Source organism: Sardina pilchardus, chromosome 21 (assembly GCF_963854185.1).
Source record: "Sardina pilchardus chromosome 21, fSarPil1.1, whole genome shotgun sequence".
NCBI classification, from domain to species: Eukaryota; Metazoa; Chordata; class Actinopteri; order Clupeiformes; family Clupeidae; genus Sardina; species Sardina pilchardus.
Window position 1 is genome coordinate 26,590,991 of NC_085014.1, and position 13,074 is coordinate 26,604,064.

The 13,074-nt window shown below is 44.5% G+C and overlaps 1 protein-coding gene across 1 annotated transcript in view; it reads left to right on the forward strand.

Moving 5' to 3' along the window:
* Window positions 1-13,074, forward strand: part of LOC134068630 (hydroperoxide isomerase ALOXE3-like) — an 87,523-nt gene that overhangs the window by 27,062 nt on the left and 47,387 nt on the right. Inside the window, exon 11 of the mRNA XM_062524316.1 lies at window positions 6,528-6,649. Within this exon, the coding sequence (XP_062380300.1) occupies window positions 6,528-6,649 (122 nt within the window). The remainder of the gene's footprint in view (window positions 1-6,527; window positions 6,650-13,074) is intronic.

Here is a 13,074-nt window from a genome sequence, read left to right on the forward strand (position 1 = left end):
GGCATCTGGATCCATCTCTGTTCAATCTTTGGGTCTGGCCACTGAAAGGGAGGCACTCATTGCTCGGGGATTGTCCGGTGTGGTGACACAGACTCTGCAGTGTGCTAGAGCCCCCTCTACAAGAGCACTCTATTCTTATAGGTGGGAGACGTTCAAGACTTGGTGCATACACCGAAACGAATGCCCAAGATCAGGTCAACTAACGTCAGTACTTGAGTTTTGCAGGAGCTCTTTGAACAGGGCAAGTCCCCTTCGACTTTGAAGGTATTTCTTGCAGCGATTTCAGCCTGCCATGAGCGTATAGATGGCTAAACTGTGGGAGCTAACCCCTTGTCTGTACAATTCTTAAGGGGAGCTCAGCGACTACGCCCAAGACGGCTTCCCTCTGTGCCTGCATGGCAACTCAATGTAGTCCTCCAGGCACGGACAAAATCTCCATTTGAACCCTTAGCAGATGTAGATATAAAATGGCTCTCTCTGAAGGAAGTTTTCCTACTGGCTATCACGTCTGCTAAGCGCATTGGAGAACTCCATGCTTTGTCTGTGCATGCAGACTGTTTCTATGTCAAGCCGGATGGGGCTGGAATTGTGCTGCGCCGTAATCCAGCCTTCGTGCCCAAGATCCTCTCAGCCCAGAACTTGAACCAGGTTGCTGCCTTAGACCCATTTCATCCCCCTCCCTTTGGGTCAGAGGAGGATGAAACATTGAATTGTCTGTGCCCAGTGCGGGTAACAGATCAGCTATTTGTATGGTGCAGGGCAGCGAGGAAACAGAGATTGTCACACTGGGTGGCAAACAGATTGTCACACTGGGTGGTTGAGGCTATTAAGTGTGCTTACGAGCTGTCAGGACTTTCTGCACCTACAATGGCTGTGGCCCATTCGACAAGGGGTATTGCTACGTCGTGGGCTCTCCTGAAAGGAATTCCTTTGAATGAGATTTGCCAAGCAGCTTGCTGGTCTTCACACTCAACCTTTGCCAGGTTCTACTCCTTAAATGTGACATCCCGCTTATCTTTCAGGAATGCAGTTTTGAGTTCTTAACTAAGTGTCCTTTTGAATTCTTAACTGAGTATCCTACTGAGTTCCAGATGGATGCTTTGTGTGCAGCATTCAATAAAAGTCTGAAAGACATTTTTTGTCCTGTCATTATTGAACTCTGCTGGGTGGTCCGTCCTCCGTGACGTTGTGACATACATGTATTCGAGCCCTTTGGGCTAGCCGCCTGGCAGTCTTTCTTGAGTCAAACAGAACGTTGGGTTACGGATGTAACCTTGGTTCTGTGAAGGAAAGAAAGGCTGTCAGACTTTTTCGTCACTCTGGACTTTGCGTTCAGGATTGATATGAGGACGACTGTGTGCCGCGTTCTGAGTTATATTCGGTGATGCGACACACTCACGTGGGTAAAGTTTTGATATAAGTCTTCCTCAGAATTCTCGCGCATGCGCAGATTATATTCCAGCCCTTTGGGCTAGCCGTCTGGCAGCCTTTCTTTCCTTCACAGAACCAAGGTTACATCCGTGATCCAACGTTATTATATGAGCCATAATGCTCACACCAGCTTGAAGTGGAGAGTGAGGGAGTGAATGGCCCAATCCCAATGTCCGGACTCACAGACTTTGGTGCGCGTTCTCGCGAAATTTGTAAGGGTTTAGGGCTGTCCCAATGTCGAATTACAACGGGCATGAGGGTTTGAGTGCACACTTACCAAGCCCTTTCCGTGAGTCTGCATCGGTGCAGACTTAACCTAAGGGAATTACCCACAGTTCAAAGTGTTGTGATGTTTACCGCGGAGATCATAGGAAAATCCTGTAATGACACAGGTAAACAACAGCACGACACACCTGGGGCCTATTGCACAAAACTAGGATAAGGGATTAACCCAGGATATCTTGGTTATCCTGGCTCAATTTATCCGTGATCCAGTTGCACAAAAGCAGGATAGGGGGCAGCAGGATATGTTATGGTATAAGTTACCATGGCGATTTATTCTGTGGAGTTAGCCTGCTCCTGACCAGGCTAACAGCCAAGATAAGTTGATTCTAATGGTAATTACATTATCTGATTGGTTCAGCTAGCTGTCATTCAAATGAGACCTCCACATGATTTTTTTTAAAGAGCTGTAGATTCCATTTATATATTATTCGCTACATGCATTTAAAACACAGCAGAATGTCTGCCTAATACCATATGGATGTCATTTAAATTATGTTGGCCTTATAATTAATAACATAGCCTACTCGTTGTTTGCTTCTTTTTTGACAGATGTTTGATGAACAGGCTGCTGTAGTAGGCTAGTTGATTGGAAGTGGAGGGGACATTTTTCGAAGGTGTTTTCAACTAATTCGGCTTTTAAGACAAATTAAGATACTTTGTGCATCTTTGTTCACTTTGTGTGCAAGACGCTATTTTTCGCGTCTTTTTTATTCCAACCGTGAGTTATTTGGGGGAGAAACGAGAACGCGCACACATACCGGATAACTTACACCTGGCTTGATGAATCCGTGTCTGCTCATCCTGGATTGGTCTTTATGCAACCAATTAAGCCGGTATGCTCTTGTTTTGGATTCATTGAGCGCAGCTCAGTAGCTTATCCCGGATATCTTAATTCTGCTTTTGTGCAACGGGCCCCTGCATGGTGCAAATGTTAGCAACATCTTTGTTAGTAAACATCGGCAAGGTATACTTGTGATCTCTTGAAGTGCTGTCCCAATTAGGGATGTCCCGATCAGGTTTTTTTGCTCCCGAGTCCGAGTCCGAGTCATTTGATTTTGAGTATCTGCCGATACCGAGTCCCGATCCGATACTTTTAAGTATCAATGATATAGCCTACTACCTTTAACTATTGCTTGTTTTCATGTCATTAGGCATATACACTAGGCTATATTTTGAAAATATTTAACAAAGACCATTTTTTTTACTTTCCAGTCATTTATTAAACTAACCATTTTTATACCTGCAGTGTTTATACTTAACTTAAATCTAATTTACGTGTATCTCATTGATACTTGTTCAATCATAAGAATGAAATAACTGAACATATGAAGCAAAGTAGCCTAATCAAACTAAATTCATAGACATGTGTCTATTCTTCATCCACTATGCCCTCCATGAAGTTTGGCCTTTTCATTCGAGCACCTTTTCACGTGACTCTCAGGATAGTTTTCCGCCTCACTTATGGATACAATGTTTAATTCTGGACTGAATCACTGAAACAGAAGTTGCGCGATCGCTGTCAGTTTTATTTACTTTCATTTTGCGTCATATAGCGCCAGTCAAGGCGTCAATAGAACGGAAAATGGCAGGGGATGGACAGGATTAGCTGACAACTCTGTGATGCTCGCTTTGTCCGAGCTCAACTAACTGTCTGCAGTTTTCGAGATCCAGATCAGACCGCTGTCTATAGCATTCACTGCCACTGGGCAGAGCAGACACTTGTTTAAATCACACGGCTGCCTGCGAGCTAGCGGCCGCGGGAGAGAGACGGTGAGTGAAGGAGGGGGCTAGGGGCAAACACACACACACACACACACACACACACACACACACACACACAGCAGAGTTGTGTCGTTAACGTAATAGAACTAGTATTTAGTTGATGACTTGCGCCGTTTTACACACGCCAAAGTGGCGGATTAGGCCTACACTTTGTCATAATTCACTGGCCAGAACAGAAATCTACACGCCATTGGCGCTTGGCGGGTGCTAATTTTGAGCCCTGTCTGTACCACCACATAACAGCAAATACTAAGCTGTTATTTTCCCCATTTGTTTTGAAAAATTATAGATCTGTTAAATATATATAAATATATATCCGATCCCTGATCGGGATGTAAAGTCCGATTCCGATCGAGTCTGAAACCACGTGATCGACCCCGATTTCCGATCACGTGATCGGATCGGGACATCCCTAGTCCCAATCCCAAATACCTATCTGAGCCCATGTGGCCTCACACACTAGGCGAGTTCGTAATGGCGCAGCATCGAGCAGAACTGCACAGCACAACATGCACGTGGTTAAAAATCTGTCCGCGATGGTCTAGATGGGCGTGTTTACGACTCTGCAGTCGATATCACATGGATATCACATGGCCTTAACTTATCGCGGGAGCAAGCTTCTTCTGCGCAGCAGCGCAGTTTCTCTCCAGGTGCTGCGGACACAGACACAGACCGGCCTAGACCCTGCCTTCATGATGTCGGGACTTTGCCCTAATTGGCTTTTACATCCCTGACGTATGTGCTGGCGTTTAGATGCCTCTTCATATCCACAAGGGCCTGTTTCGTCACATGGTCACGTCTAGACTACGGGAAGTAGAAAGTGTCCAACTTTGTAGTAGCGTTTGTATACCCGCCTCTGCTGTCACCGGCAGATCTCGCTGCTGCAAGAGGTCAGTTGGGGTTGAACTTGAATGCGCCTACTCACTCACTTAGCACCTGAGATCAATTAAGTCTGTGAGTCTTTAGTTCTTAGTCCTCAGGGCTCACATTGGCATTGGGCCATTGAGACCAGAGGGTCAAGGCTGTGTAGATCAGCTTCGGCATGTTAGCATACGCCATTTTCAAGTATGGCGCTGCATGGAGCATTTAGAACCAGCTCCGTGCACGAAAATCCGTGTTGGGCACGAGCTCTCATGTGCGTACATGTTGGTGGAAGGGTATCTATCTGGCGGCTACAGCCAATCGTTACTCAGTGCGGGACTCCACTCAGACTGTGTGCATTCCAGAGCAACTTTTTTTTTTCTTGTTATGTGGCAAGCAAGGTATGTGCATTATCGCCACCATCTGAACTGGATGATGACTCTCATTTTACAGAATGTCCAATAAAAATCAATGTAGGTCAATGCGTCATTTCCAGCTTTGGAACTTTGCGCATGGTCAGAGCCGACAGGCGCTGGATCAGAGCTCCAGTGTTCAATATGCCGTTGACTATGAATCGGCTGAATTTACTAGCCTAGCCTCCGCCATTCATTTGAATGGAGGGTGGGACTTTGTCACACTCTCCAGTTATAATACCTCCATGATTGAGACACTGAGGGGATGAGGGCTGGATTGAATGAGCCAGGGGGGTATTCCATCAACCTTGCTAAACAAGGCGGCACTCAACAGAAATAGTTAGCTGCATCTATCCCTTGTTTATTCAAACGAGACTTAAATCAGCTTCATGTCTGCTCGTGCACGAGGTAGAAAAGTAGACCAAAACTGTAGATTGACGAAAAGAGGATATATGTTGTAAAATTAAGGCAAACTAGAAGATTTCAGTTCGATTTACAAGCGCCATCTACAGGATTTTCTTCGGGAGTCATCAAATTGAACACCGTCACCAGAGACGATTTATAAAGCGAGACGACTCATATGAGGGTCAATTCCGGTTTCCCTGTGACGTAGTGCCACTCCCATTTAGGAGGCAAACGGGAGAAATAAACCTTATCTCGGATTATGACCATTCCCTTAGCCCTACATTCAGCAATGCAAGTAACAAACCCATATTCTACAAAGCACACGTCTTTCTAACATTCCCACATTGAAATCGTATTTTCCAGCGTTATAAATACATAGAAAAATAACTTTGTTCACAACCTGTCCCTCCTGACCTGACCTGTCTCCGCTAATTGCGCAGGCCACCTGTTATCAACAGCACACTGCTTCTGCTGCTTCTACACAGGTCTAAACCGATTACTCGTCACTGATCACGCCCATTTAGGAGGCGGAAGTGGGCACCATTTCATTCCATTGAAAACCCCCTTTATGATTCATCTTAGTAACTATACGATCTTTGCCGTCACTGCACTAGGGCTTTGGGATTTAGATTTTTTGGCCAGAGGAAAGAGTGCCACCTCCTGGCCACCCACCAGCACCATTTCCAGCAGCAACCTAGTTATTCATGGAGCCAACCAGTATGTAACTGCATTATGTGCATCTTAAAGGTATACTATGCAACGTTTTTCAGTTAATCAATTCGTTCCATACTGTTATATATGATTAAATGAGTCATTACCGGTCGAACAGTGTTTTTTTCGGCCGCCCCAGTGGTCTGTAGCGGTAGAACCACACTTGCAACTTCAGGAGACCTCGGGCATGCACCCATGCTCTACTCCAGGAAGTGTCATGTAAAGTCTCATGAAAAGGCACGGCAGACTGACCGATTGAGGAGTTTTGTAAAAAATACACGCTAAAGCTGTAGGGGAAGCTCTGCAGAGACATATGCAAGCATAAAACGAGCGAAAACGAAAAGTGAAAGCGAAACCGGCGATGAAATCGCCAATCCTGCATAGTATACGTGCGCTAGTAAGTGATGCTAGCACACTGAGGTTTAGGTCACTTGTTAGCGCGCTCAACTCTCAATCAGAGGTGTTGCTAAATTGTGGGGTCGAGTCCAAGCAAGTGCAAGGCTGAGCCATGGGGTCTGTATTACACAGGTTACATAATTTATCATTGGAAAGACAGAGTAGTGTTGCAGATTGTATGCACAAATCAAACATTCTACAGTCTGTCTGCTTGTGTGCTTGTGTGTGTGTGGCCATTTGCAGGTATGTAACAGGAGTTTTGCAATACTACTATAAATCTGATGAGGAAGTGCAGAAGGACACAGAACTGCAGAGCTGGATCAAAGAGATTTTCATCAATGGATTTCTGGAAAGAGAAAGAACAGGTATGTACAGCAATAATATCCTTAGTAGACGTGCGTGGATTTTTTTAGGCTCTAGGTCTTGGCACTATTGCGTCAACTAACCTCATATTCACCGCATGTGGTAAAAAAATGATATTACAAGACAGCCGGGTTTGGTTTGTGTGCAGACTTTGCAGGATGCCTGTGCAACACAGAGCTTGGCATTATAAAACAATTATTTCTTCACATTGTGTAGATATTTGTAGATCATGTAAGGGATAATGTAAAGAACGTTGGTCAATAAGTGCCGACAGGGCGAACCAGACCCCGACGCGAAGCGGAGTGGTCTTGTTTCGCCCTGAAGATACTTATTTTCCTGATAATGACCTGCTTTCTATACATTATTCAGCTTATTATACGGCTACTTGCCAAAACGAGGAAAGAAACTTAACACTGTCTTTAGCAAAGACTTAGCTACCATTTTGTGGCTTCCTCTAACAAAATAAACAGTTCGCCACACAGATTGAACTTGACAGTTTCAGATGTTGCATGACAACGTCTTACTAAGGCTCTGTTCGAAACGGAAGGCAGCTGCCTACTGCCTCCCTCCCTAAGTAGAGAGCTCTCTCTCTAGACATGACTTTAGATGCGTTTAAATGCGTTGTTTAAAAATGAGCGTAGTGGGGGTGCTGTGGCGCAGCAGGCTACAGCGCCCATACCATGTACGGGTCCGAGTGCCCACGGGGACCCAGGTTCGAATCCGGCCTGCGGTCATATCCCGATCCCACCCCATCTCTCTCTCCCACTTGCTTCCTGTCTACTCTTCACTGTCCTGTAACAATAAAGGCAAAAAGGCCAAACAAATATATTAAAAAAAAAAAAAAAATGAGCGTAGCACTCTAGAATCTTTGGTTAACACTACGGTATGACCAGAGAATGTCTAATAAGGGGAGAAGGACCACTAGCGAAATACTTCCGCATGGTACTGCAACTAGAGGGCGATCGCGAGCAAGTGATGAATGAATGGGTGGCAATGGAGCTGAACCCCCCAGTACCACATTTGTCTTTATATAATTTTTTCTCCTGAAATTGCATTAATGCATGCGATGCAGGATAACTTGACTTGACAATTAGCTGACCAATGCAATTTTCTATATGTGTTGTTATTCCTGAAAACCCTTTCAAAGTTTTCATGTCACGTGACACAAGCGAACCACTTTACGGCCATAGACCTAAAAGAAGGTTCAGCTTCACGACGGTCGTAATCGGTCGCGATTGTCGCGAGCATCGATGAGCTAAATGCTAGCATGTTACAGGGAAAACGGCCCATCCTATGAAAAGCAGAAAGGACAGGAGTGACTTTTTATTTCATTTCCAGTGGAAAACCCATACTCAGGTAGCTACTACGACAATGTACATTAAGAAATGAAGTTGTCAACTGTGAAAAAAACGAGTTACGAGCCGCTTAGCCCCATAGACCACAATTCATTTATCACTTGCTCGGCAACGCCCCTAGCGGAATTTCAACAGATTGCAGGAACAATCCGGTACAATGGAGTTAATAGGAAGTGGACCGGCTCTCCCTAAAGGGGCTCTGGTATGACGTTAGCAAAAGCCTCACGTTAAACTAAATTAGCCTAATTAAGCTAGCAGGCTAACGGTATAAAAAAGTTTCACTGCCAGCTAATATATCAGACCAGACTTTATCAGTAGGTACAACAATGGTATAACCAGATAGTAAATAGTTGACTTTCAATCTACTATCTACAAATCCAAGCTAAAATATAGCCGCAAGCGGCGATGGCGGGCCCGAGCACCTGCGGTGCGGACCTGTGACATTACGGAATCTAACAAAGCAACATGTGCGTGTCGGTGGGCATGTGCATGAGCAACACACATGCCCATCAAATTTGGTTAATTTTCGTGAATGTGTCAACCACAACAGACAACACGCTAGGTGGCGCTATAGAGTCCCTAAGCCACACCCCACGCTAGAGCTCTGTCTCTGACTATCGATAGCAATAACGCACAAGCCCACCAAATTTGGTTCATTTTCGTAAATTTGTGTGTGTCAACGACAACAGGCAATGCTCTAGGTGGCGCTGTACAGTCCCTTAGACACCCTTGGCCAGAGCACTGTCTCTTGAGTAGCTATAGCAATAACACACATGCCAACCAGATTTGGTTAATTTTCGTGAATGTAACAGACAATGCACTAGATGGCGCTATAGAGTCCCTAAGCCACACCCTAGGCCAGAGCTCTGTCTCTGACAAGCGGTGGCAATAACGCACAAGCCCACCAAATTTGGTTCATTTTCGTGAATACATGGGTCAACCACAATAGACAATGCGCTAGGTGGTGCTATAGAGTCCCTAAACCACACCCTAAGCCAGAGCTCTGTCTCTGACTAGAGATAGCAATAACACACATGCCCACCAAAATTGGTTAATTTTGGTGAATGTGCATGTCAACCACAACAGACAATCCACTATAATCGCAGGAAGTCAGCTCATTTTTCAGTAATGATTTCATCTCTCTCTCTCTCTCTCTCAAACCCAGACACAAGCACACACACACTCCTCTATGGTGGTCGTGGGGTGGAGGGGGGAATTCCCTTTGCACATGCCCACTCTCTCATGTCATTTCTTTTGACCACTAGGGGGGCGCTATAATCACAGGAAGTCAGGTCATTTTTCAGTAATGCTTTCATCTCTCTCTCTCTCAAACCCAGGCACAAGCACACAAACACTCCTCTATGGTGGTCGTGGGGGGGGGAGGAGGGTTCCCTTTGCACACGCCCACTCTCCCATTCCAAAGCTTGGCCCCCCCATTGCTGCTTGCAGCTATATTTAAATGAGTGTGTGCATGTGTGTGCGCGTGTGTGTGTGGGCGTGTGGTTGTGTGTGTGTGTGTGAGTGAGAGAGAGAGAGAGAGAGACAGTATCATACTGAACCAGTTACCATTCGCTTCATAGCACCATCTACAGGTCGATGGATACAGTGATCCCTCGCTATATCGCAGTTCACTATTCGCGGTCTTGCTGTTTCGCGTATTTTTTTCTAGTGTTTTTTTATTATTATTTGCAGCGCATTGAGTTCTGTGCTCTGCGCCCTAATTTACCTGTGGCTAAGCCGCGTCCCCTCCACTCACTCGGACAAACAGTCAACATTCGGTGACAGGCGCTAGGGCAGCTGACCCAGTAGGAGACATTTCACAGGAGACAATACAGATATGTTAATGAAGCTAAGCTCTAAAAGTTAACGTTAGTATAACTAGAGCCCATGATTGGACAACAGCTGACAGTCATGTATGATTGCCAAATTGTATTGTACAAAAACTAGCACATATAACCAATGAATTCCCAGCAAACAAACCAGCTGGCAAATGAAAACGTTAATTAAAGGCTCTACCACTAGCTCATATTGAGAATAATGCATGACGAAAATAACTGTGGACTAACTGTGGATAACGTGTAGACCTTAAAGGTAGAGTTAATTGTCCTTAGCTATGTTCGCTGTCTAGCTTCTAAATGCCATGTGGCATCAGTTGTAATGTGATCATGTAAAAGCTTGATGGGACAGATGCGCATGAGTTCATGCTTTGTTTTATCGCTGGAGGATAGCCTAAACTTTCCTATGCTACCGTCAGCGAACCTTTGCAAACAACCTTCCGCGAACTCGCAGCGAACGTTCCCGGAACCTTCAGCGAACCTTCCCCGAACCTTTAGGGAACCAAACATTTTTATGTGGTATGACAACCGACTGCATTCCGTGCTAGTCAACGTTAAATGACTGCAAGTTTTGTGGATTTTTACATTATCATATGCTGTCTCTGCTATTGCTGCATTTGATGAGTCAGATTTTAAATCTCTTGTGGTGGGTTGAAGGTAATGTAGAGTAATCGACATGACTGCCAATGTGCCGCCAATGTGCCACCACCAGTATGAAACATCTAATAGCCTGTCCTTATTTTTCTATGAGAGTATTTAAAGCAACACTAAAAAAAAAATTCGGACCTGAACATAATGTTTCCAAAATCATTTCAGCGGTTCATCAACTCGTAACAGGGTGAACGGCACTTCTGCATTCACTTCGCGGCCCTCTATCATCTATAACTGCACTATGTAACTTTACCAGATCGGGTAGTGTACCTGTGGTTTGATGAAATGAGACCTAAGAAACCACAAATTTGACTTGCTTCGATGTCACAATACATAATACTGTCATAAAATCATGCAACATGCTCTACCTTGTCTATGGACATCGTTATTTGGTGGATAAACAAATAGCGTGCGTGCAACAGAGGAAAAGTGCTTTAGTGTTGCGCAACAAGATAAAATGTGAGCAAATGTTAACACCTTAGAAAAGTGTATAATGTTTGTAGTGAGGGGTTTTACAGCCTTAAAACATTTATAATAATTGTAAAAAAAATAAAGCTGCTACTTCGCGGATTTCACTTATCACAGGTTATTTTTGGAACGTAACCCCCGCCATAAACGAGGGATCACTGTATACAGTCACTAAATGTACACATAAATTAATTTATTTTATATTCCCCATGGACGAAATTCCACAAAAATTGGCATTCCCCCAGAGGATGTCAAGTTCATCATACACATTACATTTGGTGAAGTTCATAACATTCCATCTGAATAGAGGGGCGATTAAATCAGTAAAATATTGCATTTTCATTTTTTACCATGGGGGTGCAGATCACAAATCACTGGTTATAAGCTAAGTTGATGCGGGCTCTCGAGACCAACATACCATAAACATTTCGTCATCCTCGGTAGTTATTAGGAAAAACGGGGGGTTACATGCCCACCAAGTTTCATGTGCCCCGGTCTTACTGTGTCCCGGGAATCATTGACCAAAAATTCAGGAAGTAGATGATGGGAAAAAAATAAGAAGAAGAAGGGGAAAAAAAAGAACAATCACTAATAAACACTGCAAGAATGTTTTTGCAAATGCCACAGAGCTCCTTCCTGGGAAATACAAGCTTCAGGTAAGGGATAATGGACGACACGCTGTGCGGTTGGTCAAAGTTAATGCAAGTTTTAGACGGTGATACGGCTCGACGCGAAGCTGAGTGACGTTCCGTGTAGAAAAGTGCATTAACTTTGACTAACCGCACGGCGTGAAGTCCATTATCCCGCTTATTCCACTGTTGCCACTTGCGTTGTGTTCATTTCCGATGCTAATTTAAATGTTTTAATCGCTAGAACTGTATTGTTTGTAGAACTACTTTTCCCAGACACATTTCAACTAATTACTTCAACTGTGGTTACTAGTTCTAAATGGATGGTTGCTATGGCCAAAAGCCAGTCATTAGTTCCAATCTCCTGTTGTCAAGCTGGCATATCCCAGTATTCTGATGAACGTGAAGGTGCTGTGTCCACCAAACGCGTTTTTTACAGCCAGAGCGCCCACAACCTCCTCTTCTCGGCGCTTCGATAAGTGTTTATTGTTGCTAAGTTACGAAAATCAGAGACGGTTTATAACGAGAAGTGCCATTGACGAGCACGGCGCTGTTCTAAAAGTTGAACAGATTTCAACTTTGAGCGCTCTGAGCGCTGCGACAAAAAAGGTCGGCGCCGACCGTTTTTTTCCGCCGAGGGCGCTCAGCGCTACATAGACTTTACATTGAAAATTGTCGCCGTCGGCGCAAAAAACGCGTTTGGTGGGCACAGCACCTAACTTTGAAATATTGCTAATTTTCTTAGCCTACTGCCACCCAACTAGCTAAAAGCCACCTCGGTCATACAGATGGTACGGGTTGAGAATGCTCCTTTCTTTCCCGCACATCGGGAATCCCGAAGCATCGGGACTTTGCAACCGCAAGGGGGCAACATAAGACCGCCCTAATAAAATGAAGGTTCGGCTCATACCGGAAAACACGGAAAAACCCGAAGACACCGCGCTGGTGACAAGCGGAGAAAAGAGACATCACGCTCGGCATGTCAGATTGCAGTTTCAGAGTTTTCGAATGTTTTACAGCCTACCTCACAGCTGGCTCTCTCACTCGACGTAGCCTATAACTCAGTCAGTCCAGCAGAGATGCCAGAGCAACGTTTTGGTCAATGGAGAGGGAGAGAAATGCTCCGCATATCCGTCTCATTTAATCATTAAAATGAAGGTGATGACTGGCGAAATTATAATCAAACGACGTTTCAATAAACCATTGTTGAAATTAATGAAAATGGTTTTAGAAGCCTTCAATTCAACCTGAAAGACTCGATAGGCAACCTTAGATTAATTCATTAATTCATTACGGTTACAAGACCGCATTTCCGTGAATAGGCTATTATTGTCAAGGCGAAGACGAAAGAGATGGACAAGATGGACATTTAGGCTACATTTATGCTAGGAATACTTAGAAATGTGTAGGCCTATAGGCTATTTTAAAACGGAGGCATGTTCATTTTAACCGGCGACGCTGGGTAGCTTACCCAGCACTTTATCACAGA